The sequence below is a fragment of the Natator depressus genome, chromosome 5, assembly GCF_965152275.1.
Source record: "Natator depressus isolate rNatDep1 chromosome 5, rNatDep2.hap1, whole genome shotgun sequence".
In the NCBI taxonomy this organism is placed as follows: domain Eukaryota; kingdom Metazoa; phylum Chordata; order Testudines; family Cheloniidae; genus Natator; species Natator depressus.
In genome coordinates, this window is record NC_134238.1 from 45,699,045 (window position 1) to 45,725,532 (window position 26,488).

Here is a 26,488-nt window from a genome sequence, read left to right on the forward strand (position 1 = left end):
ACTTTTAGTGGCCCGGACTCAGAGGTTGTGAGGTGGCAGAGGAGGCCGCACAGAAATGTTAGAGGGGCCGGATCCGGCCCATGGGCTGTATTTTGCCCACTGCTGTTCTAATGTAATCTCACCTGACCTCAGAAGCTGGAGCTCTAAAAATGCCAAATGCCATGGGACTGATGATAAAATTGTGAGAAGTGGCCAGTCTGTATAAATGCCCATTGACTACAACTTTAGCCCTTTGGGCTAATAATTCTTTGCTGGAAATGTACTGGTATTTCAGTTAGAACTGATTTGGGTCATGTGATCATCTCAAGTGTAGAATGCTAGCACTCATCACAGCTGCCTTTTTGGAATAAATAAATGAAAATTTAGGGTCTGTTTCTGCTCCAGTGGAAATTGAGGGGAGTTTTCCAATTGGCTTCAGCAGTACAGAATTGAACACCATGTTTGGGTTACTCTTTTTTTTATTTATTTTTACTTCCTTTTTATTCATTATTAGACTTGCATCCTAGTCTTGTTTGCTAAATAGCATTTTGTGCTCTTTGCTTACCTTCTTCAATTTGGTTTTTACAGGCCTGAAGAAGCCTAAAAAGCTACAGAAAAGCCAAGAAATGCACCCCAAGTACTGTATTAAAATGAAACATCCCAAGAGACAGTATGTCTGGATAAAAAGGTATCTTTCGCTAACAATTCATTATCTGTTTATATTACAGAGGTGCCCAAAGGTCCATCAGGATTGAGGTACAATTGTATCAGGTGCTGTACAAAGCTGTTAGACGACAGGTCTTAGCTCCTTACACTTTAATTGAAAACAAGATGCAACAAGCGAGTATTCACAAACACTAGGGGGGAAGGTGAAGATAACAGCAGTAGAACCTGTAGTTATATAAGCAATCTATGTACACGACATAATGGTTCTAAACCAATATTTTATTTATTATATAAATCGGCACCCTTCACAGCCCTCTGTCTAGGTGCTTTGCTGAGCCTTCTCTGTTTGAAGAGACAGGTTCTGTCTCAGCATGTATTTGCACCAAAAATGTTGACCATAGGGAAACAAGAATGCAGAAATTTTGATTGCATGATCCTATTTGGCAACGTGAGGATATCATGTATACACATTCTTGTAACAGAAAATATATTGGTCTGCAACTTTCTACAATCAATCATAGTTCATCCCCTCTTGAACAGATGCTCTACTCCCACATCTCATCCTGGTGTCAGTCTCTCTACTTTTCAGCCATTAAGGTCAGTCAGTAATGGTTATCTGATACAGCTGATTGGGGCAGCTGCCTGAATACATAGGGATTTGTATTCTATGTTGTGTATGTGTCTTGGAAAAATGCTTTGCAAGTATACGACACTGCTGAGCCTTTTCTGAAATGCTAGTATGGATCCAAAAATACACAGAAGGGGGTGCTGTCCTGAGTTTCAAGTGAATAATGGTAGTGCTGTTAATTTCCCCCATCCTAGTTTTGTCTAATAGCTGTCTTCAGATATTTCCATATTCTTCAGTGTTACTCTTTCACTATTTTATGGCAGACTTTAGAAAAAGCATTCTGACTGATGTGCAAAGTAATGCTTCCAGTGAAGTTTATCGGTGCTCGGTATTCTTACTTGTCAGTTTTCATGCCTGGTGCTGGGAAAAAATAACTTATGTAACTGGTGATGATGAAATGGTATGGATCTTCTTAACATTAGAAAGACCATCAATATTTATGGAGGACTGAGAAGGTAAGGCAGTTATATCCTGTACTGGTTCTTACTGGTTATAGCCTCCAAGATTAAAATAGTGCAAAAGCAACCCATGTTCCTCTCCTAAGTTGAGGGGAAACAATACTGCCTTTGCATATACGGCTTGCATAGCCGGATTACTGTTTTACTTGAGCTTAATTGGTTTGGAAAATATTCTTTATAGTGATAAGTTTAAGGGAGTAGATTCTCTAGCCAAGAGCCCTACTTAGCACTCTACTTAAGCCATAGTCCCATTCAATTCAGTGAATTATGATTAAGCACTGAATAGGGAACTAGATACAGTAGCCTGTTTAAACCAGTGGCTGTCCCCCTTTCAGGAGTCTGATTTGTTTTGTGTATCCCAAGTTTCACCTCACTTAAACTACTTGCTTACAAAATCAGACAAATAGAAAAGTGTCACAGCACACTAGTACTGAAAAATTGATGACTCATTTTTACCATATAGTTATAAATCAATTAGAATATAAATATTGTACTTACATTTCAGCGTACAGTATACAGAGTAGGGCTGTCAAGTGATTTAAAATATTAATTGCGATTAATCGAGCTGTTAAACAGTAATAGAATACCATTTACTTTTTTTATGTTTTCCACATTTTCAAATATATTGATTGCAATTACAATACAGAATACAAAGTGTACAGTGCTCACTTTATATTTTTGATTACAAATATTTGCACTGTAAAAAACAAAAGAAATAGTATTTCAATTCACCTAATACAAGTATCATAGTGCAATCTCTATCATGAAAGTTGAACTTAAGAATTATGTACAAAAAAATAACTGCACTCAACAATAAAACAAAGTAAAACTTTAGAGCCTACAAGTCCACTCAGTCCTATTTCTTGTTCAGCCAATTGCTCATACAGACAAGTTTGGTTACATTTGCAGGAGATAAGACAGTTACCTTTTCTGTAACTGGTGTTCTTCAAGATGAGTTGCTCATGTCCATTCCATATTAGGTGTTTGTGCTCACCATAGGGTGACCAGATGTCTCGATTTTTATAGGGACAGTCTTGATTTTTGGGTCTCTCTCGTATAGGCTCCTATTACCCCTCACCCTGTCACGATTTTTCCACACTTGCTGTCTGGTCACCCTAGCTCGCCACATGCACTGCTGCTGGAAGTTTTTCCCTCAGCAGTATCCATAGGGGACTGGCTCTGGCACCCCCTGGAGTGGCGCCCGCATGGCGTGATATAAGGGGCACTGCCAGCTCCCCCCACCCTCAGTTCCTTCTTGCAGGAAACTGACAGTGGGGAAGGAGGGCGGGTCATGGAATGGACATGAGCAACACATCTCGAAGAACACCAGTTACCAGTCATGGCCATTTCATATTAGGTGACTCCAAAGCAGTACCCCTGAAGGTGGGTAGGAGTTCACGGATGTGTAGACTGCAACATAGCTCTGCTGAACCCAGTGTCATCCCTGGCCTGCTGAGTGATGGCATAATGAGCGGTAAATGTATGGACAGAGGACCACATTGTGGCTCTACAGGGATGTGTGCCAGGAAGGCCACCAAAGACACCTGATCTCTCATCGAGTGGGCTCTGACAACTGGCGGCAGCAGAACCCCTGCCAGGTCGTAACAGGTCCTTATGCATGAGGTGATCCAACTGGAAATCCTCTGCGAGGACACTGGATGACCCATCATCTTATCCGCTGTAGCAATGAAGAGTTGAGTCAATTTACAGAAAGGCTTGGTATGTATTAATTTAAAAGCCAAGGCCCTCCGGACGCCCAGTGCATGAAGATGCCTTTCACTGGTCTTGTGCGGTTTGGGACTGAACACCGGGAGAAAGATGTCCTGGTTCATATGGAAGGCGGAGACCACCTTTGGCAGGTAGGCTGGGTGGGGCCACAACTGGACCTTATCTTATCTTGCTGACGTCACTGCCACCAGGAACGCAACCTTCCATGACAGATAGGAAAGGGAGCAGGAACGCAGTTGTTCAAAGGGCGGGCCAGTGAACCTAGAGGGGACCAAGTTAAGATCCCACTGCGGGATGGGAGCCCACACCTGCGGAAAGAGTCTCTCCAGTCCTCTCAAGAATCTGACAGTCATGTCATGGAAGAACACCATCTGTCCTTGGATCGGCGGGTGAAAAGCAGAGGTGGCCACAAGATGCACTCTAATGGAAGTGTGTGCAAGATCCTGGTTCCTCAAATGGAGCAGGTAGTCCAGGACAGCCTGTATGGAGGAACATGAGGGAGAGATGCCCCATTTGGACCCCCAGCAGGAAAACCTCATCCACTTGGCCAGGTAAGTCAGGCTAGTTGCGGGCTTCCTAGTTTCCAGGAGGAACTGTTGGAGTCCTTTCGAACAGGTCTGCTCCTCCAGGTTCAGCCACACAGCATCCATGCCGAGAGGTGGAGGGACGCGAGGTTGGGGTGTAAGAGCCGACTGTGGTTCTGTGACAGCAGGTCTGGTCGGTTGGGCAGGGGTCAGGGTGGGGCCACTGACAGGCTCCTGAGCGTGCTGAATCAATGCTGGCAAGACCATGCTGTGGCAATCATGATAACCTGCGCCTGGCCTCTCAATCTTTGCAAGGGCCCTGCTGATGAGCATAATCAGAGGAAATGCATAGATTAGGCTCCCTAACCATGACAGGAGGAAGGCATCAGAGAGAGCCCTGGCTCAGACCCTGTTGAGAACAAAACCAGCGGCATTTCTTGTTCTGTCTGGTAGCGAACAGGTCCACTTGGGGAGTTCCCCACCTTTGGAAGATCATGCAGGCTACCTCTGGATGGAGTGACCATTTGTGGCGAGAGGAGAAGTCTCTGCTGAGCTAGTCTGCCAGTGTATTCCTTTTGCCAGGAAGGTGACAAGCTTCGTGGATTTTGTGGCTGATGCAGAAGTCTCACAGACAGAGCGCCTCCTGCCAGAGAGCCGACGAGTGCACTCCCCGTTGCCTGTTGATGTAGAACATTAAGGCTGTGTTGTTCATCAGGACTCGTACCACCTTCCCTGACAGGTGGGGCAAAAAGACTCTGCATGCCAGCCGGACTGCTTGGAGCTCTTTGAGGTTTACTTGTAACCACACCTCCTCTGGGGACCACAGCCTGTGTCTGGAGGTTGCTGAGATGCGACCCCCCCAGCCGAGGTCCGAGGCATCCAACGCCAACTTGATGGAGTAAGAAGGATTGTTGAATGGAACCCCTTCAAGGACTGTCCACCATCAGCGAGGTGAGTATTACCTGGGGAATGGTAGCTACCTTTTCCAGGGGGTCTCAGGACTGGGAATAGACCATCGCCAGCCATTGTTGCAGGGGCCGCATCTGGAGCCTGCTATGATGGACCACATAAGTGCACACTGCCATGTGGCCCAGCAGGCGCTGACAGACCCTGGCTGTAGTCAGAGGGAACGTGGAAACTTCCGTGACGAGGTTCACCATCATGTGGAACCTTTCCAGCGTCAGGAACGCTCTGGCACAGGTAGAGTAGAGGACCGCTCTGATGAACTCTGTCCTCTGCACTGGCACTAATGTCGACTTTGTCGTTCACCAGTAGGCCCAGAGAGTGGCATGTGGCTTGAAGCACTGCAACATCCCTTTGGACTTGAGACCTGGAACTGCCCTTGACAAGCCAGTCGTCAAGGTACGAGTAGATGTGGATACCCCAGCGCATGAGGTAAGCCGCTACCACCAACATGCATGTGATAAACACCCTTGGTGCTGTCGCCAGGCAGAATGGGAGGACCATAAACTGGTAGTGGTGGGGCCCCATCGTAAACCAGAAGAGGCGTCTGTGTCCTTGAAAGATCGCTATGTAGAGGTATGCATCCTTCAAGTCAAGGGCGGCATACCAACCTCCCGGATCCAGGGAGGTGATAATAGAAGCCAGAGAGACCATGCGGAACTTTAGCTTCTGTAGGTACTTGTTGAGGTCTCGCAGGTCCAGGATGGGCTGTAGACCGCCCTTGGTCTTTAGGATTAAAAAAGTACCAGGAATAGAACCCCTTGTTCCTGTACTCGAGAGGAACTTCTTCCACCGCACCCAGCTGTAGTAACCCCTTTACCTCCTGCATGAGGAGACTCTCGTGAGAGGTGTCCCTGAAGAGGGACGGGGAAGGTGGGGGGGAAGGGGGGCAGAAAGGAACTGGAGAGTATATAACCCTGTTCCACTGTGGTGAGGACCTAGTGGTACGAAGTTATAGCAGTCCAAGCTGGGAGGAAAGGTGGTTGGAAAACACTGGGAAAGGTGGATCCAGGAAATAGTCTGGTAGGTCACCCTTGGGCACACTCTCGAAATGACCGTTTGGCCCCCTTCTTATTACGGGTTGAGCCCGACTGGGCAGAGGGTGGAGGTGGGTGGTTCGGGCGGCGTTTGTAGCCCTTGGCTTGTTTATGGGTCTTGTCCTGCTGAGGCTGGCTCCCCTGGCCCTGAGGTTGCTGCGGTTTGAACCGCTTACGCGTCAGGGCTGGGATACAGACACCCAGGGTTTTCAGGTTGGTGTGGGAGTCCTTGAGGCTATGCAACTTGCTGTCTGTTTGCTCTGCAAATAGGGCCCTGCCATTGAAGGGCAGGTCCTGCAATGACTTCTGGGCCTCTGTGGACAACGCAGAGGAGTAGCCAAGAGACTCGCCGCATGCAAATAGCGGAAGCCATGGTGCAGGCAGCAGCAGCAGCAGCAACATCCAGTGCTGCCTGGAGGGCCGCCCTGGCCGCAGTCGTGCCCTCATCGAGGATTGCTTGGAACTCCTTCTTGGGAAGCCTCAGGGAGTGACCCTTTGAACTTGGTTATGGCTTGCCACCTATTGAAATCATATTGGCCAAGGAGGGCTTGGTGGTGAGCTACTCTCAGCTGAAGGCTGGAAGACGAATAAACCTTTTGCCTGAAAAGATCCAGCCTCCTTGAGTCTTTATTTTTGGGGGTGGCCCCAGGTTGTCCCTGCCTCTTCTTGTGGTTCACCACCTCAACCACAAGAGAATTGGGGGCTGGGTGGGAGTATAGGTACTCATGCCCTTTAGCTGGCACAAAGTACTTATGTTTGGCCCGTTTAGAGACAGGGCCAGGGAAGAGGGGGTCTGCCACAGGGCATTAGTGATTTTTGGAGACCCCTTCATGAAGGGGTAGTGCCTAGGACATAGGACATCAAACAGAGTCCGAGGGCTCTTCCAGTTCCTCTGCCTGAAGCTCCAGGTTAGAAGAGACCCTCTTCAAAAGTTCCGGGTGCACCTTGGCATCATCCTGAGGAACAAGGAGAGTGGGCCCCATGGTAGCCTCGTCTGGCGACGACAAGGATGATGCCGATGCTGCGGGAACCTCCATGTCCATTGGTGGTCCAGCAGCTCGCTTCCCTGGGTCCTCCTGGACCTGTGAGGTTTTACCCCCTGAAGCCTCAAGCACCAGAGGGGGACGGGATACTGAGGCTGCTGCCTTTGAGGCTCCCGACGCAGATCGGGCAGCCTGGGAATGTTGGGTGAACCCCCAGGGGTGCCAGCTGCTGCCCTTGGGGCAGGTTTCAGTGCTGATAATGTAGTTGGCACCACCAGTACTGGGACTTATCCTGCAGTCAGGGAACCTCGCTCTGAGCCGGAGCTGCCAGCAGAGTGGTCAGTACCGGGCTACCAGGATCTGGCTGAGCGGTAGTTCTTGTCCGACTGGTGCCGGTCACTGAGTCCTGAAGCTGACCTGTCTGAGCAAGATTGTCTTGGTTGGGCTCTCAGGGACTGACAGCATTCAGAGGATCTGTATCCAATACCTGGTGATCCACGCCTCACGCTACTCGACCGGTACTGGGACGTTGACCAGAACCGGAAGCTATTTTGGGCTGGTTGCCAGGAGGATCATCCTGAGTAGAGTGATCTCCTTCTTGGAGACAGGTGATGACAGCCGGTGATCAGCGGTCTCTGGTGTCCGATTGGTCCTGGGATCAGTACCAGGCCTTTGGAGACAGTCAGGTCCGGTCTGGTCCTGAAGTTCTTGCCGGGTGGTGCGTGCCCCAGAGGGTGTGCCCCATTCCACCAGCGAGGTATGCCTTGAGTCCCTCGATTGGTGCCCCTGGTGCAGGGATCAAAGAAAGCTCAGCTTCTTATTTACAATATCACCTGAAAGTGAGAACAGGTGTTTGGATTGCACTGTTGTAGCTGCCATTGCAAGGTATTTATATGCCAGATATGCTAAACATTCACATGCCCCTTCATGCTTCGGCCACCATTCCAGAGGTCATACTTCCATGCTGATGACGCTCATTTAAAAAAAAAAGTGTTTTTATTAAATTTGTGATTGAACTCCTTGGGAGAGATTGTGTCTCCTGTTCTGTTTTACCCACATTTTGCCATATATTTCATGTTATAGCAGTCTCAGATGATGACCCAGCACATATTTGTTTTAAAAACATTTTCACTGCAGATTTGACACAAAAAAAAGGTACCACTGTGAGATTTCTAAAGATAGCTACAGCACTCAATCCAAAATCTGAGAGGGACAAGGTGTGGAGTATGCTTTCAGAAGTCTTAAAAGAGCAACACTCTGGATGCGGAAACTACAGAACCCAAACCACCAAAAAGGAAAATCAACCTTCTGCTGGTGGCATCTGACTCAGATGTTGAAAATGAACATGTTGGTCTGTGCTACTTTGGATTGTTATTGAGCAGAACCCACCATCAGCCTGGACACATGTCCCCTGGAATAGTGTTTGAAGCATGAAGGGACACATGAATCTTTAGCACATCTGGCACGTAAATATCTTGCGACGTTGGCTAAAACAGTGCCAAGAGAACATCTGTTCTCACTTTCAGATGACACTCTAAACAAGAAGCGGGCAGCATTATCTCCTGTAAATGTAAAAAAACTTGTTTGAGCGACTGGCTGAACAAGAAGTAGGACTGAGTGGACTTGTAGGCTCTAAAGTTTTACATAGATTTGTTATATAACTGCTCTCAAAAACAAAACAATTTGTAAATTGCACTTTCATGATAGAGATTGCACTGCAGTACTTGTATGAGGTAAATTGAAATACTGTCATTTTTACAGTGCAATATTTAATCAAAAATATAAAGTGAGCACTGTACACTTTGTATTCTGTGTTGTAATTGAAATCAATATATTTGAAAATGTAGAAACAAAACATTTAATACATTTCAGTTGGTATTCTGTTTAACTGTTCAATTAAACTGATTAATCAAGACTAATTTTTTTAATCATTAATTTTGAGTTAATCATGTTAGTTAACTGTGATTGACAGCACTCATACAGAGCAATATAAACAAGTCATTTCTATATGAATTTCTAGTTCGTACTGACTTCGCTAATGCTTTTTATGTAGCCTGTTGTAAAACTTGGCAAACAACTAGATGAGTTGATGTACTGTATCCCACTATGTACCCTCAGGGGTACATCTACCCCAGTTGAGACCCACTTAGACAAAGATGGTTATTTAACACAGCCCATTTCTATCTGCTATTGCTCTTCTCCAAGTATGAGAGTAATACTGCTTTTCCTCCAACAGGTTCTTATGAAAACTCAGACTCTGGAATCTGTGAAACCTACACTGACTTATTCAACTGACATTTTTGCAAATTATCTTTAAAGTGCTGGAGACAAGGTGGGTGAGGTAATATCTTTTATTGGAACAGCTTCTGCTGGTGGGAGGGACAGGCTTTTGAGCTTCACAGTGCTCTTCTTCAGGTCTGGGGAAGGTAACCAGAGCGTCTGAGCTAAATACCAGTTGGGACTATTAAGCATATGGGGCAGGAGAGGAGGGAAGAGCACACCTGCTGTAAGACAACTTAACATGGAGTAGGCAATTAAGGGTTAGCAGGCCGTAGGACATTACAGATTGTCGTAATGAGCCATAAAACCAGTGTGTCTGTTTAGTAATGGTCCATGGTAATGTCTAGCAGAATTATTAAGTTTCCAAACTTGTCTTTGAAGGTGTTGTGCAAGTTTCCTTTGAGGACAAAGAGGTTGCATGCAGTGTGATGGTCACTTAATGAAAAACGTTCACCCAGGTATGAGTATCTTATTTTTCTGAGAGTTCATTCAGTACTTGAAACTGATGATCCATTATAGGAAAAAATGGACAGTTACACAATGTTAGATATGTTTTCATGGTCGTATCTTTACACACAACTCTTCTCCCGAACGAGGAGTAGAGAAAGCTATTACTCTGTAAAATTGCATTTAACTCAAATAGCTTTTAATCAATTTGAACGCTCTTTGAAGAATTTTTGACTTGTACAATCAAAGCAAACTGTGGGACACCTATTAAATATCTACAAAATATTGGCAGTGCAGCAGTTCTTAAAACTGTAGTAACTAATACTTAAGATTTAGGTTCTAACAAACTTTTGGAAAGGCAATCCAAGAGGGAAAACTAATGCTTCTATTGTAACTGAATACTTAAGTTACCCTACTGTCTTTTCACAGTAAATCTGACTAGTCTTTGCAATGGTACCCAGAACTTGATATTAGAAATATCTGATTTAATATTTATCAAGACTCTAGATTTGCAAGAATGCTGCATTGTCTTTCATTTGTCCTTTCCGCCCACTATAGTTCCCTTTCCTTTACCAAGCTATGAGGCTTCACATATGCTACCTTCCTCCTCGTCCCCTGGAGGCAGGGGGTGAGAGAAAAATGTGAGAAAATGTTACCTGATGCCAGAAGGGTAGCAGAAACAGGCAAATAAAAGGCAGTGCTGTATTCATCTCATCTTTGACAGAGGACAACTGTAGGATCAGATACCGAAGGAAAAATTTTCAAGGGGCCTTTGAAGTGGACAAGTACACCTGTTTGTGGACATAACTCATTTAACATGATTGTATGCTTGAACCACTCATCTGAAAAGTAAATATTTGCTAGCAGCAGAGAAATATAGTATCTGTAATTCCTTAATTGTGGTGGTGCAGGTTCACCAGGTTCTTATTGCATATGCACGGGCAAGCATACATTTTTATTTTCAAGGAAAATACTTTCCTCATGTAAGATCAAAATCTCAAATATTTTTACAAAAGATCTTGTTGCATTTTTCCAGTATTTTTTTTTTTTTTTTTGGTACTTGGAGAACTAAGCTTCCCCCTTAATTATAACAAAAGCTTCAGAATGTCTTGGAATACAAGTCACGCTTCGGGAGCTACACCTTCAGAAATGTTAATTTGTTATTATGGAATATAGTCTTAAAAGAAAATGTTAGCACTAAACTGTATAGGTAATTGTGATATCTTCAGTTTACCTGTAGATTTATATAATATTGTGTACAAAGACTAATTTTAATATTTTGATTTCTTCAAAGATAGTTTAATACAGAATTGAACAGTGTTGCTATAGCCCATTCTAAGCACTTCTAGACATAACTGTTTAAAATACTACCTTTGGGCAAGGCATTTTTCAGTAGCTGCTTTCAGATTATTAAACAAAGGCTTTAAACTACAACATTAAATAGTAATCAAAGCATTGTTATTTCTTATTACACTCTCCGGTGACTCTGATAAGAAATGCTAAGAAGAATGACTGGCAGCTGTTCTGGCCTCAGCAGTCTGCTTGCAGTTGGACAGTTTAGTCCTGGTAAACTAGGTGGATTTTATGTCTGCTTACTGGTCTCCTTTCCTGTGACAGCAATATCAGGTCCCTGTAACCTGAATGGAGAGATATTAGGAAAGTGTCCTAATTTTAAAGAGAACCCCCACATCCAACATACTCATAAGTTAATGTCAAGAATCACACAATTTAAATTGACAATATTTCATTTATTGTGTTTAAGAACATTCAATAAATATCAAGTTTTCAGTTTCAGATTTGCAATCCTTGTGCACGGAAAGTCTGATTTTTTTTTTTTCCCCCCTGGCATAAACTCCATTGCCAGCAATGGGTGTATCAGACAGCCAGCCTGAAGAGGCTAATAAATACTTTAATACTCCTAGATAGTGGGTTTCTGAGCATACCCCTTCTAAATGGTATGTTACAGATTCACTCACAAATTCTTCACAGAAGAAAATAAGACTTTACTACAAACTGTCCTCTGAATATTATTCTTTTACTAACAGTGGACATTTATTTCATGGAGCACAGTATTTAGAAATACAAAGTAGACATGGATTGTTAAAAATATCAGGAATTTAATTTTATATATGAAGAGTAAATTGAGATGCATGTGATCAGTACTGAATTGTATGAATTTAGTTGTAATGTACCTCTTGCTAAGTTTCACAGCAATTTGGACCAAATGTTCACAAGAGAGGAAAAGGCAACATTTAAAAATCCCTTGCCTTGTTTTGTGGGTTTTTTGCTTGTTAGAACATTAAAAAAATAATCTTCATAAGTCTGGAAAAACAGTTTAAAAGCAAATCAGAAAATAGTTTTAATTTCAGTGGGCTATTGTGTTAAAAATATTTAAAGAAAATTCCTTACCGTAACAAGCATCACATTCAAGTACTTCCATTTGAACATCTTTCTAAACAAAACTGGCATCAGTCTGATTTATTCACTGCTTACTTATTTAAAAGTGTGTTAACTATAGTCTTATTTGGTTTACACTAGTGTTCACACCTTTTTTTAATCTTAATATACATCTCTGAATCTTGAAGAGATTCTTCACAGAGGTATATTATTTATTACCCAACTTCTAATTTAGCAAAATAAAAAAAACCTCTCACCCACTCTTTATATACATGAATTGTCCTGCTCTGGGACTGAGTATTTTCATTCTGCTGTCCCTCTAACCCAAGGCATAACTTTGGGTGCATCTTTCTGTGTTTTAGCTTCCTGGAAACTTTCAGCAAACCGCTCTCTTGCTTTATCCCAGTTCTTTTTGTTCTTGCTTTTGATGATCTGAACATCTTCAACGGAAGCTGGTCTACTTGTACCCAAGCCTGCATGCATCTTGTGTATCTGAAGCTGTATCTGTCAAACACATTAAAAAGTGCTATGGATTCCATATTACAAATACTTCAACATTACTGTACACCTATCAAGCTCTGCAACATTTAAAAACCTGCTATGTTCTGACTAACAATAAAATACCCAAATCATGAACACTGATTTCATGTTGATAAAAGCCCGCTACTCACCCAATTCATTTTAGAGGTGATCTGCCCCCAAAAAAACAAAAACCCAAACCCTGAACTTTTTAGATGCTGAACAATCTAAACAAATGTAAGAGGATGTTTTAGCATGTATGCAACTAGCATATTTTTTAAATGTGAGGTGCAGTCCACCCTCTACATTTCCATGCAAGTGCCAGATTCTCATTCCATAATATAGCACCTACCACTCTAAAATCCAAACCCCATATTTATTTCCCCAGTCTGTATTCTTCCATGGCAACCCAAAACTGGAAGGGTGCAAAGGTGGCTTAAAACCACCTTAGCTCTTTTCTACTCCTCTGTTGGTTGCAAGTTCTGTGCTAAACCACTGTGGGGCACAGCAGAGGATCTTACCCAAATATTTGCATGCTCCCTATAAAAGGGAGAACAAAAAGGAAATTTCTTCTATCTTCCTCTAGGTTTTGTGTGAAGCATTAAGATAGCTTATCAGTAGTTCAGTTATCTGTACCCCAGCCCCAACCTCAATTTCCTAACAACCAACAATGTATACGCCACTAACATTTTCCAGTAAAGCACTGCAATTATTGATAATTTCAAAATACCTGATTATAATTTAAAGTAACTGCCCTGCTGAAATGCCCCACATCCAGTACTTTGAAATCCTGTAAGTTCCTCATGACTTACAATGAAACTAGCATTTTCGGTGCAAATGCATTTTTATATTTGTGTAACTTGCAAAGCAAAAGTCACAGAAACCTACCGGATTCTTCATTCCGCCACCATCCTTGCCTAGCCCTTCTCCTTTTTTCCATCCCATCTTCTCCAGCATTTTACGACCCTTGTTGCTATCACTGATTTCACTTTAAAGGAAAGTAAAGTTAGCTAATATGAGAAGGATGAACAGAATTTTAACTCTTTATTCCTAGTATTTGAGGTCAAATTTTCAACTGTGTGCACAACTGCTGCTCCTGCAAACTAGGCAATTGCACTTGCCATTACTTGATATGCAAGCATGAGGGGCTGAACATGTTCATGTCTGCCTCCAGTCTATGATGAACACAATGCAAAAGTTAAACTTTGAATTTTTGTTGGCATTGACAAAATCTGTTTCAAGAAATGAAGTGACTTTTAGTATACACTAGCTTAGTGAAAAAGAGTTAGTCACCCTTTGCGAAAATTGCCATTTTAAGTGAAGGGACCATTACAATCTTGGCGAGCTATATTTTCATGAACAGAAGTGTAAAAAAGTTAGCAGTAGTAACTCTTGTTCTCCAAATGAATTGCCTCCACAGAGCCTCACTGTACAGTCTGAGTCCTTGGCAGCTTGACACCCAGTACTATCACTGCAAACCCTACACGTCCCAAACCCCTTGTTTCCCCATCCCAAACCACCATCCTCTGACTCCATCATGACCACCATCAAAACCCTCCTCTGCCCACCAATCCCAAGTGCCCTATCTGCAAGTTCTCCCATTTGACAACCTTTATTATCCTGGTCTTCCTTATGCCCCGAGTTTATCATTAATCTCCTCTTTAAATAAGAAGTGTCTACACACAAAAAAACCAAAAGCAAACAAAAAAAAACTTTGTTGCCTCAAAATTAGGGTTGGCTCAAGTGTATACTCTACAAGTGCAACCATAATTAAAATCAGGGATATTGCCAGTTAAGTCTACATTAACATCCAGAGCAATGTCAATTCACCTATCTTATTACCCAAACTTCATAAATTCTTAAAAGTTTATTTGCCACAACAAGCTTCTTTTAATTTCCACATACAGCCCCCCACAAATGCATACATTCAATTCCTCTAAAACCCGCTCTTAATGATAACCTTGGTGAGATTACGACTTGTCGTAATTAAGCATGTGAAACTGAATGTGATTTAGAAGGTGGTTCTCAATGAGGGGTCTGGGGCCCCCTAAGGGGCCTTGAGCAGGGCCAGCATTAGACTCGCTGGGGCCCAGGGCAGAAAGCCAAAACCCCACTGCATGGGGCTGAAGGCCCGGTACCTGAGCCCTGTCAGCGGGGCTGAAGCCTGACCAATGTAGCTTTGTGGGGACCCCTGCGGCATGGGCTCCCGGCAATAGCCCTGCTTGCTACCCCGAACGCCGGCCTTGGCTTTTATATACAGAAAACTAGTTATGGCATAGGTGAGCCGTGGAGTTTTTATAGCATGTTGCGGAGGCCTCAAAGAAAAAGGTTGAGAACCTCTGATTTAGAAGAAATGGCTGTATGCACTGTGAGTGACTATATGTTGGAGGTGAGGAATCTGAGTAAGTGTGGATATTACAATGGGTTATAAGTAGAGCCCTACCAAATTCACGGCCATGAAAAATGCGTCACAGACCATGAAATCTAGTCTTCCCCAGTGATATCTCGTCTTGTGTGCTTTTACCCTATTCTATATGGCTCTCACAGGGGAGACCAGCATTTTCTCAAATTGGGGGTTCTGACCCAAAAGGGAGTTGCAGGGTGGAGGTGGGGTGTCTAAAGGTTAAGGGGGTTGCAGTATTGCTACCCTTACTTCTGCGCTGCCTTCAGAGCTGGGCAGCTGGAGAGCAGCAGCTGTTGGCTGGGTGCCCAGCTCTGAAGGCAGCACCCTGCAGCAGCAGCACAGAAGTAAGGATGACAATACCATACCATGCCACCCTTACTTCGCACTGCTGCCTTCAGAGCTGGGCAGCCAGACAGTGGTGGCTACTGACTGATGGCCCAGCTCTGCAGGCACCAGCGCAGAAGTAAAGGTGGCAATATCATACTATGCCATCCTTACTGCTACGCTGCTGGTGGTGGCAGCTCTGCCTTCAGAGCTGGGTTGCTGGCCAGCAGCCACCTCTCTCCAGCTGCCCAGCTTTGAAGGCAGTGCCGCTGCCAGCAGCAGTGCAGAAGTAAGGGTAGTAGGACCACAACCCCCCCTACAATAACCTTGTGATCCCCCCACAACTCCTTTTTGGTCAGAATCTCTACACTTATAACACCATGAAATTTCAGATTTAAATAGCTGAAATAATGAAATTATATTTAAAATCCTATGACCGTGAAATTGCCCAAAATGGACCGTGAATTTGGTAAGGCCCTAGTTATAAGGCATACGAAGTGAGGTTGCTGTAGATACTAATGTAGTGTAACTGGTTAAATGCACTTGAGCAAACTTAATGCTAGATTAAAATTTGTGTGCGCGCACGCGTTAATGGTGGCCTAATGTGAATTTGGGAGTCAGTGCAGTAATCTGAGCTCTCTCATTGTACATTCAGCCCAAATGATATCAAATCAGGTTACCATTACAAATTCACTTTACCACCACCTATGAACGTGCATGAAAGGTTTGCTATGCATTAGCAGAGCACAGAAGATTTTACACACTTACACATGGACTGAAGCTGGAGTATCGTCCCTTTGAAATGTCCCCTCACTTCCAATGGTCTCCCTGCGTTTTCCTGCTCTATCTTTGTAATTTGGATTTTTCACTGCTTTGTTGTCTTCATAGTCTGTATTCTTTACATACACAAAAATTTCATTAGGGAAAGATATTAGTGACTGGCTTTAAATGCTCATTTTTTCTAAGCTTGTTTTGCTTTCCCCCAAACAACTAGAATAGCTTCACCATATTTTATTAATTCAAAACCTCATGACCAAATACTATAAAATTCTCCTTCAGTAGTTCCATGTCACTACCACATGATAATGTGTTATTAGCAAGTACATCAGTTTTATGCCAGTGTAATTAAAACCATATAATCTCTCTACAGTACCATGTTCCTGCCATAATTAAATGCATGTGATCTCCTGACATGAAGAGTCAATTTCCTCATATTAAGCACAAAACCATATTTACAAACCATTGGGAATTTCATGTATTACAATTTTATATCTCTAAGTAGTGTCCCAGAAATCTTGCTGCCCATTAGTGTCAATTACTACAGAATGAACAAGAAATTCTGTACTTATACAGATTGTATTGGTGACATTTGATTAGCTGCCAAAGTAAAGGGACCCTGAAGACATCCTATTCCCCACATGAATGTGCACTACAGAGGGACTGGTTGTGACTCCATGTTAAGGCTGGATTCTAAAATATCCTTAAAATTGGACACATATGCATATACACATTATATACACATAATACAACCAGTGTATGTAAATACATGCACACAAATATAGTATATGCATACACACACAACATATACACAGTATGTGAACAATATATGCATCACATTTTAAAGCATATAGATATGTATGGGTACATACGCTACACTATTGATTGAAATGGTATTATGCCCCCTCAAACAATTTTGTACTATAACATGGAAAAAATAAAAGAGATTAAAAATATATGGCATCTTTTACAATAAACTGCTTAAGTGAGACTAAAAGAACCCTCAACTAAGCTTCAGAACACTCCAGGTGTTTCTTTATGGGATGGTGGAAAGAAGACAGACGTTTAATTTTTTTCTTAAATCCTGTATCTCCCTCCCATAATTTCTTCTCCATTGCTTTTCCTTTCTCTCCTTTCTTATTCTTCAGGCTCTCTCCTTCCAACTCTAGTTTGTGCTGAACTGCAGCGCCCCTTTCCCAGCTTGTAGTAAGAAAATCACAGGATATCTTATCTTCAAAGGGACAGGAATCTGGCTTTATTCTCAAATCATTACAATTGGTCATTTTTTCTGAGCCTTTATGAGAGAACGTCCACCTCCCCCACCTACTTCTCTTCCTCTTTAAAATATATTTGTAAAATAGCAGCTATAATTACTGCCTGTAAGACTAGAAGTTCTCATTAAACCAACATACTTTAAAGAAGTTGCATATTTGAAAACTTTCCCTATTAAAATCTATGATTTAAACTAGGAATCACAGAGTAAATAAACACTCCAGATTTCAAGCATTTCATAAACACTTATTGTGAACTTACCTGTAAACCATATTTTACCCGTATTTTTTTTAATGCTTTTCTTCTGACTAATTCTCTCTCTTCTTTGCTCAGTGCTGGACCTAAAGGGAGACCACAAGACCAGATTTAATTGGATAATTAAGTAATACTCTTTTGAAGTATAGACGGAATTAATATTATAGAAAATTTTGTTCTAACTAGTGTTCTACAATTGCTAAAATGATCAATACAACTGAGTATAACGACTAGATATAATAGATTTAAGATTCCTTTCTGTTTTGTGTGTTCCTAGATCCTAAACAAAAATTGCTAACTGCAACAATATGATCAGAATGTTGTATTTCTGTTACAAGTTAATTTCAAGAACACAATGCTACTAAATACCCAAAATGTTTTAATGTATTTAATGTATATGTATTGAGAGGAAAATACACCACATGCTACATAGTACAGAAATGTACCCACTTGACAGCAGACCATTTTCTTTTTTTATAGCTATTTGAAACAGAAGTATCTGGTTAGGGAAAAGGGTAACTATTTTACAGTCTCAATTAATTTTGTTATGTAAGAGCTACTGTCAATACCATATCCAACAATATCATCACTTACCAGAAAATTCCTTTTTCTTATCAAGGCGAAGATGTGCTCTGACCTGTCCTGGTTCACATCCGTCACAGGTGTCACTGCCAGGGTGTATGTGGAAGGATAGCACAGTTTCTCCAATCTTTACTTCATCCCCATGTTCCAGAACATAGGGGTCACATTTTGTTTTAGGCTACAGAAAAAGAATTACACAATTTTGTCAACTGTATTTATTAGAATAACTGATAAAATTCACCATTACATGTATTCCAGGAATATTGTTTATATGTGAGTCATTCAGTATATTTAAATTGGTATCTCTGTAATCTAACTACATTTTTAACTGGAACAAATTTCTCATAATTCCTAATCCAAAATAAATAGGAAAATGTATCATAAGTACACCTCGAAACTGAGCAGAAGCAAAGAAATGATCAATGCATAGAAGAAAAACCACTCAGCAAAATCATCCGTGATTTATAAGTCAGAATTTCATTTAAAATGACTATGTGACTGATATGCTTTTCTATAATGCAATATAAGTACCTAGTTTTCTAATCACAGTAAGTTGCAATGCTCACCTGTAGAATCTGATTTCCATTAACAACTGTGCCATTCTGACTGCCTTGATCCACAAGAACATAATTTTGCAATTCATGGTCAAAATATACTTCTGCATGAAACTAGAAAAATGATGAAATAAAATGTTTCTACTGCATAGCATTTAGTTTACATATAATCTTAATATTCCAGGATGTATTTTAGTGGTCTATTAACATACCTCTGGTATTGTAAGTCAAGTCACACTGTCACAGGCTTTCTGACTTGACCAAACTGAGGAGTGCATGAACAAAACCTAGTATTTCTGGCGTACTAAATTCCATATTATCAGCACAACTGTATTTGTTGATTGGGCTGTACAGATTTACAGTAGGGAACAATCCTATAATGGCAGACAGATTGACGAAGATAACCTCAGATCTTTTCGGTCTCTAGATTCTATGAATAGGATAAACCACAATTCAACTAAAGTTTATTTTAAAGATGCTAACCCTGGAGCTTTTTGATTATCTTATTTTAATCTTTTTTTTAAAAAGGATGTAAATGTGAAAGTGATCCACACAGCAACAAAATGCTGCTATGTGTTGCAGGTGGAGGAAAACAGCTTAGTGCCACTAACTTTCTATGGTTCCACTGGTAAGTCACTTAACTCCTCCCTGCCTTAGTTTCTTCATGAAAATGAGAAAAAGCCCTGACCTCTTGGGTGTTATGATATTAAAGCAGTTTAAGATTCTTGCATGATAGGTATATTTTAAAACAACTCAACTGCCCACAAAAAATTGGTGAATTTGGTTATTCACACTAGGAGGAGTTAAAAAAAACAAATTATGGAGTTACAGAGAAATAAAAGCTCTTGACAGAAATGCCAATCTTGTTCTGAGAATTTTAGGGATGTTTATGAAAAAAATTAGGGAGATTGCTTGGACCAGCAGCAAGTACCAAAGCCAAATACAGGCAGAGAGTCTGGGGTAGCATTTGAACACTTGCAGTGAATTTCAGATGCAATTCTGTCCATGTTAGAGTAACTGGGGCCTCTCCTTCTATCCTCCTCTTCCTGCAGAAACCACAACCTCTGCCCCCTCCCCTCTGAAACCAGGATCCCTCTCCCCTCCCAGTCTATGGCCAAGAGGGGGCCCTGGCTCCCTGGGCCCTCCCTTGTTGTGCCCCTGACCCCACAACTCCAAGCAGGAAGAATGGTAGGATTGGCCCTAGGAAAGTTGCCCTCCAATACCACCTAAATCCCTTAAGTACCTTGGCCAGTCCTGGGCCTGGATCTGATAGGATGCAAGCTGCGGTGATTGTCAGTGGGGTTTGCGTTGCAGGATTCACAGCTCAAGCCACAAGCTGTGTGTTACACTCCAGATGCCCAACGTGAAGCCTGCTGGCATGCTCTAGGTCCAGCAGGGCTCACACAGGGCAGCTAAAGTGCAACATGTAACCTGTGGCTTGGCCCATGAATCCAGCAGTGCCTCCAAAAGATTCAAAAATCACTGTGGCATGCCTCCTATCAGACCCTCACTACACAGTCTGCACATGTGCCACTGGGGTGGTGGTGGTGAAGAATGCCACTGTGGCACTATTTGCTGTGTTGGTCAAACCCAAGTGGCGATGAGTGACTGACTCACACTTTTCTCTATATAAATAAAGTGTGCATAGTTCATCTAGCAAAATTTGTAGATTTAAACTTACTTAATAATTTCATACTTACATGAAAAATTAGGATTACAAAAAAATAGGGAGGGATGGCATCTCTGTATTGAGTTGAACAATACCTTCCCAAAAGATCATTAATGGTCACCAATCATTTAACCATCAGAAGAATGAGGTTCTGGAACTGCCGTCTAATAGGAGTAGTGGGGGCAAACAATCTAGTTTTAAGATGGAGCTTGATATATTTACGAACAGGATTATATGATGAGATTGCCTGCAACAGTAAGGGATTGGACTCGATGACCCAGGAGGTCCCTTCCAGCCCTATGATACTAATAGTAGAAAAAGGAATTTCACTGTTTTCAGTAGAAACCACTTAATTGGCATCCTGATAAATGGTATTGTTGATTAACTGGAGTGATGGTCAGGGAACAGATTCAGTAAAATGTGTTTCAGGTACCAGAAGCAAAGGATAACTGGTAGACCTAGTTTGTTTAAATAGCTTATCTGTAGGGCCTTACCAAATTCACGATCCACTTTGGTAAATTTCACGGTCATAGGATTTTAAAAACAACAAATTTAATTATTTCAGCTATTTGAATCTGAAATTTCACAGTGTTTTAATTGTATGGGTCCTGACCCCAAAAGGAGTTGTGGGGGGGACTGCAAGGTTATTGTAGCGGGGGGCTTGCGTTACTGCTACCCTTACTTCTGCACTGCTGCTGCCTTCAGAGCTGGGCAGCTGGAGAGCAGCAGCTGCTGGCTGGGAGCTCAGCTCTGAAGGCAGTGCCAGCGCCAACAGCAGCACAGAAGTAAAGATGGCATGCTATGGTATTGCCACCCTTACTTCTGTGCTGCTGCCTGCAGAGCTGGGCCCTCAGTCAGCAGCTGCCACTCTCCAGCCACCCAGCTCTGAAGGCAGCAGCGCAGAAGTAACGATGGCATGGTATGGTATTGCCATGCTCACTTCTACACTGCTGCTGGGGGGGGTGGAATGGGGGTGCTGCCTTCAGAGCTTGGTGCCTGGCCAACAGCCAACCCTCTCTGGCTGCTCAGCTCTGAAGGCAGCGCAGAAGTGAGAGTGGCAATATTGTGACCTCCCTAAAATAACCTTGACACCCCCCCCCCGCAACTTCTTTTTCGGTCAGGACCCCCAATTTGAGAAATGCTGGACCGCCCCATGAAATCTGTATAGTATAGGGTAAAACACACACAAAAGACCAGATTTCACGGTCCGTGATAAATTTTTCATGGCTGTGAATTTGGTAGGGCCCCACTTACCTGGTTCTGTCTGAAGCCTGTTTACAGGTGTAAAGAGTGTTTATATAGCCTAAATGTCCTCACTTCATACTGCTTTTCTTGATGAACACTGCTAAATTTAAGGTCTGTACTTTTTTATTGTAGTTAGTGAAATAAAAGTGAGTATATAACACAATATAATCGTATTAGCCTCTGGTAATCTCTTAATTGGAAAAAATATTTTTCCATTGTTCTGTATCAAAGAAGAGAATTCTACTAAATTTCCTCTCCCCTTCAGAGCTCATTTTACATAGCAATTACCTAGAAGATAAATTGGATGAACATATGAAAAGCTGGTGATCTCAACTCATCTGTAGGGATTTGAATATTGATATGACCAGCAAAAAGTCCTAATTAGGTTTCCAGAATATTCCATTACCCACCACTGTAATAGGTTTTAAACTTTTGAATAAATGGGAAACGCAAGGTTAAAATTGTATTTAATAAGTTCCTTCCTGTGTTACTATCACAAGCTATTTAAATGCAAAGAATTTTTTAAAAAATCAACATTTATATTGTGAATTTTTAAGTTTTTCATTTCACTGCACTTTGACACTGAAATTAAATTCCTGGTTTTGGTCAGTTTTACTTTGTTTCCCATCCATTTGGATGGTACTGTTTCCAAAACTGCAGGGAAATTATTAAAAACATTCCTCTGCTTAAAGACAAGTTCATTTAAAAAAACACATTTCTTTTAATAGCAAGACTCTTAAACACACACTAAAATTTTGGTTTATATTTCTGACACTGTTCTTTTAAATTTCTTGATCAATACAAAAATAACTTAATTTAAGAATTACCTTACTGACTCCAACTTCAGGAATCTGGAGGGTATGCTGCATATCTTTCTCTCTGTAAAACAGGTAAATAGTTAATTAACTTGATTTCTGTCATACATAATTATGTAACTTACATCATGGTACCAGACAGATTTAAGATACGTCACACTAATTTGGTTGTGTTATAATTTCTTAAAGAAAATTTTTTTAATATAATCAGTGAGAACCACACTTCATACAAATCGCAATATCAAGTTTCCTTTCTGAACTATTAAGAAGCTTTACAGACTGAAAGCTATTGTGATGCAATATATGATGGGGAGAATTATGTTATGTACCTTGTTACGTCTATAAATACTAACCCATGCAGCAATGAACATATAATTAAGCTGAATCTGTAAACTTAGGGGAAAATGCTGATCCCACTCAAGCACACGACGCCTGTATGAAAATGGCTTTGGTTGTGGAGAGACCACATAGGGGAATCCTGCATCCTTTGTGCTCTTCAGTGGGTCTCTACAGCAGTGTTTAGGGCACAAGTATGCATTTTTAGAATCAGACAGGGGATAGGACTAGTGGAACTATAAACTACATGGATCCCTTGGCCAAAATTCCTGTGTAGCGGACGGTCATCACAATCTAGGAGCCTGCTGTAGGAACTGATGATGGCTGTACAGATAGTAAAGGACCTCAGGATGTAGGTTGAGAGTTAGGGGGAATTTCCAGCTATTCCAATCTCTACAAAGTTGTATACTACAATGTCCATTTACTGAGCTTGTGGAATCAAATCCTATATACATATCCCACCATCGAAATGCCACCACCACATAGCATACTACACAGCTGAAAGGGAGGAGAAATGTTGGCAAACAACAATGCTCTTACATAATATCACTACTCTTGCATAAAATACATCCAAGAGAACTCCGATATCCACAAGGAGCAGACAGGACTTTTTGAAGATCTCATCCAAAAGACACCCACAGCAAAATAAACTCAATTTATGTATTTCAGAGATGAAGAGTTGAGTCAACTCTACTGGAATGTGAGACCAGGGTTCCATCATAAATATCTGATATGCTTCAATCTGAATTTCTAACATAATTTTTTACTTGTGAAAGAGGCACTTAGTGGCCTCAAAGTCATTATCACCTTTTGGGAGGTGATAATAGATTTCACTGAATTCACTGCAGCCAATCACACTGCACTCATTTGCAATCTACTGGTTATTACTATACCAAAACTTCATAATTACTAATGTAGAAGAAGATGGACACAAACCTAGTGACTCACACAAATTTTCAATGTCAGACATGAGCCAGGACTGCACAGATTCCAGTCAATTTTACCTTCCAATTGTAGCAGCTTTAACAGCTGTGATGATATAAAGTGATCCAGTCTGCAGTACTGGTGATCTAATTACAATTACTCTGATACATGGAGGCCAAATTCTCTCTTCATCTATATTTATAAAAAATAAGTATTAGTAAAAAGCAAAGCCTACAACTGTGATATCACAATCCTCTAACTTTTCACATGCTTTGAAAGGATTTAGCCATACCTCAACTGCAATTGATTGGTGTTATCCGGCACAATCCTGTGTCAATCTTAGCAAATGAAATGTACAAACAGTTCTGACAGAACAACTTTGATTAAGCTATTCTTCAAAAGGCTTATTTGTCAGTTTCCAGACCAAAGTGTCAGAAATATTTTTTCTCAATGTGTTGGAATGGGCTACTTTGATTACTTGTATGTATTGAAGTGCATATTTACTTCAATCAGCATAAAAAGTAACTTTGTAGAAGTTATTGACATGCTATTAATTTATGGGTCTTTAGGGATAGTCGATTAGAGATAAACAAATTAACATTTTGTTTAAAATGTCGTTCTACTCTGAGAAGGAACTATCTAAAATATAATCTTATTCAACAAATGTGCTCCTTATTGGTATCCAGAGTCATATCTGATTACTTTAGTAACTAAAGTTTAGAGTACTTTTTAGCACTACAGAGCTATCGCATTTAAGAGAGAATGAGCTGTATTCTGTTCCTTCTTGTGCATCAAGAGAACTGTTAACTGAATTCCAATTGCTGGGGTAAATTATGTGTCTTCAGATATACATGTGCAACAGCACGGTCTTTAATGAAGTTGAGCAGGTGTAAATAAGGAAAGAATTTTCTGTAGTATCTGGCTGGTGAATCTTGCCCATATGCTCAGGGTTTAGCTGATCGCCATATTTGGGGTCGGGAAGGAATTTTCCTCCAGGGCAGATTGGAAGAGGCCCTGGAGGTTTTTTGCCTCTCTCTGTAGCATGGGGCACGGGTCACTTTGCTGGAGTATTCTCTGCTCCTTGAAGTCTTTAAACCACGATTTGAGGACTTCAATAGCTCAGATATAGGTGAGAGGTTTTTCGCAGGAGTGGGTGGGTGAGATTCTGTGGCCTGCGTTGTGCAGGAGGTCAGACTAGATGATCATAATGGTCCCTTCTGACCTTAGTATCTATGAATCTATAAAGGCACAATTTGAAGATACTGGGTTGCACAGATGCAAGGACAGATATCAGCCTGCAGTTTATTTATTAGTCTGGTGTTGATGCACAAGCCAGAAAGAACTGAGCTTGACTTTCAGATCCTAGCTTGAGTTTGCAGAGTTGATAGTTAGAAAAGCATTTTTTTAATGAATAAAAGGAGAAAAATTAATCAAGGTGACACAAGGTAAGAACCACCAAATTACCAAGATGCTATTTTTGCAATCATTTTTCAGACTAGTATGTTCTAAGGATGCCTTTATGTATACCAAAAGCACCTGATGGTCATTACCATGCATGTAATTCTGATGTTTACTGAAATCCAAAACTTACCTCTGAAGTCATGCTCTTAAATGCAACTGTAATATATCATCATACCAGTTACATGGGATTATTAAATAATAATACTAGAGTTCTAAATCAGTTAGGATGGAGTTCACTTTATCTACATAAAGCCTGGGTAACCTGAGTGAAGAAATGGGATGTTACAGAAACATTTCCTAACTGTAGCCAGGTCATGGGGTTGCAGTACAGGGCCCTTGTAGCTACTACTCAAATCTGTGGGTTGGAAAAACAACTGCAGCCCCTCCATGCACTTTTCGGTAATGTTTATGGGTCACAGGATCTGCATAAAGGCAGATCTCGTGACCTCTTCCACAGATTAGAGGTTGGCAGTGGGACTGTACTATCCTATCTAGAGCCAACAATGTAGACACTTTGGCAAGGACTACTACGAGCTCAGTATGTGATTCCCAGGTCGCATACATATACTCATGCCAGCTCTCATCTGAACTAGCACACTAAAAACAGTAGTGCAGCCACGGTAGCATGGGTAATGGCAGTCAGGGCAGCCCTGAGCACAAACCCACCTGAACCTTTTGGGTACGTACTTGGGGTGGCTAGCCCATGCTGCTGCTGCCCGCCTCTGAAATTACACTACTATTTTTAGCTCACTAGCTCTGATGAGAGCTAATGCGAGTATGTTTATGCAAGCTGGGAATCATTCATCTAGCTGGTAGTGTAGACATATCCTTTCAAAGGGGGTATAGAGGCCTCCTTGTACACCTACTCCATTAACAGCCACTTGAACATGTCCAAAGTAGGACTTAAAGTGGTCTGGAGGGATTGTGCTCGCCCTCTGCAGCGTAGATGAGCTTCACCCTCAGTGGATTATATGGTATTTATATGGAGAATATTTATCAGTAACAGAAATTCTATGCACTAATTGATCCCAGAAATTACTATAAGCATAGAACTGTGATATTAATTTTAGAATATATAGGTTACACTCTCTAGCGTGTACATATTATGGCATTGCTTCCAGGTCTAAGAGCTCCTGTTACAATTTTCTCTATACAAACAATATTCAGTCTATGTAAGCAGAGAGAGTATCATGTTAACATCACAAAATAACAAAGATATACTCATATGACAGCTTTTACAAGAACAAAATCCATATTTGTT

General features: G+C 41.6%; 1 protein-coding gene, 1 long non-coding RNA gene and 1 other non-coding gene across 8 annotated transcripts in view; 2 read left to right on the forward strand and 1 right to left on the reverse strand.

Annotated features, from left to right (window-relative positions):
• The window catches only part of LOC141987395 (uncharacterized), a 40,654-nt gene that overhangs the window by 6,013 nt on the left and 8,153 nt on the right, over window positions 1–26,488 (forward strand). For 2 of the 3 annotated variants that reach the window (XR_012639516.1, XR_012639515.1), the window contains exons 2-5: window positions 568–667; window positions 9,203–9,298; window positions 9,628–9,704; window positions 19,306–19,405. This is a non-coding gene — a long non-coding RNA (uncharacterized LOC141987395). Of the gene's footprint in view, window positions 1–567; window positions 668–5,255; window positions 5,379–9,202; window positions 9,299–9,627; window positions 9,705–19,305; window positions 19,406–26,488 lie in introns of all 3 variants that reach the window. The other variant, XR_012639517.1, reaches the window with a different exon arrangement.
• LOC141988332 (small nucleolar RNA SNORA47) lies at window positions 1,714–1,852 on the forward strand. Its single transcript, XR_012639751.1, has one exon. It is a non-coding gene; the product is annotated as a small nucleolar RNA SNORA47 (small nucleolar RNA).
• The window catches only part of AGGF1 (angiogenic factor with G-patch and FHA domains 1), a 37,332-nt gene continuing 22,348 nt past the window's right edge, over window positions 11,505–26,488 (reverse strand). For 2 of the 4 annotated variants that reach the window (XM_074952690.1, XM_074952689.1), the window contains exons 7-14: window positions 23,847–23,958; window positions 22,519–22,570; window positions 18,790–18,891; window positions 18,236–18,401; window positions 17,648–17,727; window positions 16,106–16,233; window positions 13,498–13,597; window positions 11,509–12,594 (exon numbers count right to left, since the gene is read on the reverse strand). In XM_074952690.1, coding sequence (XP_074808791.1) covers window positions 12,394–12,594; window positions 13,498–13,597; window positions 16,106–16,233; window positions 17,648–17,727; window positions 18,236–18,401; window positions 18,790–18,891; window positions 22,519–22,570; window positions 23,847–23,958 — 941 coding nt within the window. In that variant the 3' untranslated portion in view covers window positions 11,509–12,393. Of the gene's footprint in view, window positions 12,595–13,497; window positions 13,598–16,105; window positions 16,234–17,647; window positions 17,728–18,235; window positions 18,402–18,789; window positions 18,892–22,518; window positions 22,571–23,846; window positions 23,959–26,488 lie in introns of all 4 variants that reach the window. The other 2 variants (XM_074952692.1, XM_074952691.1) reach the window with 2 other exon arrangements.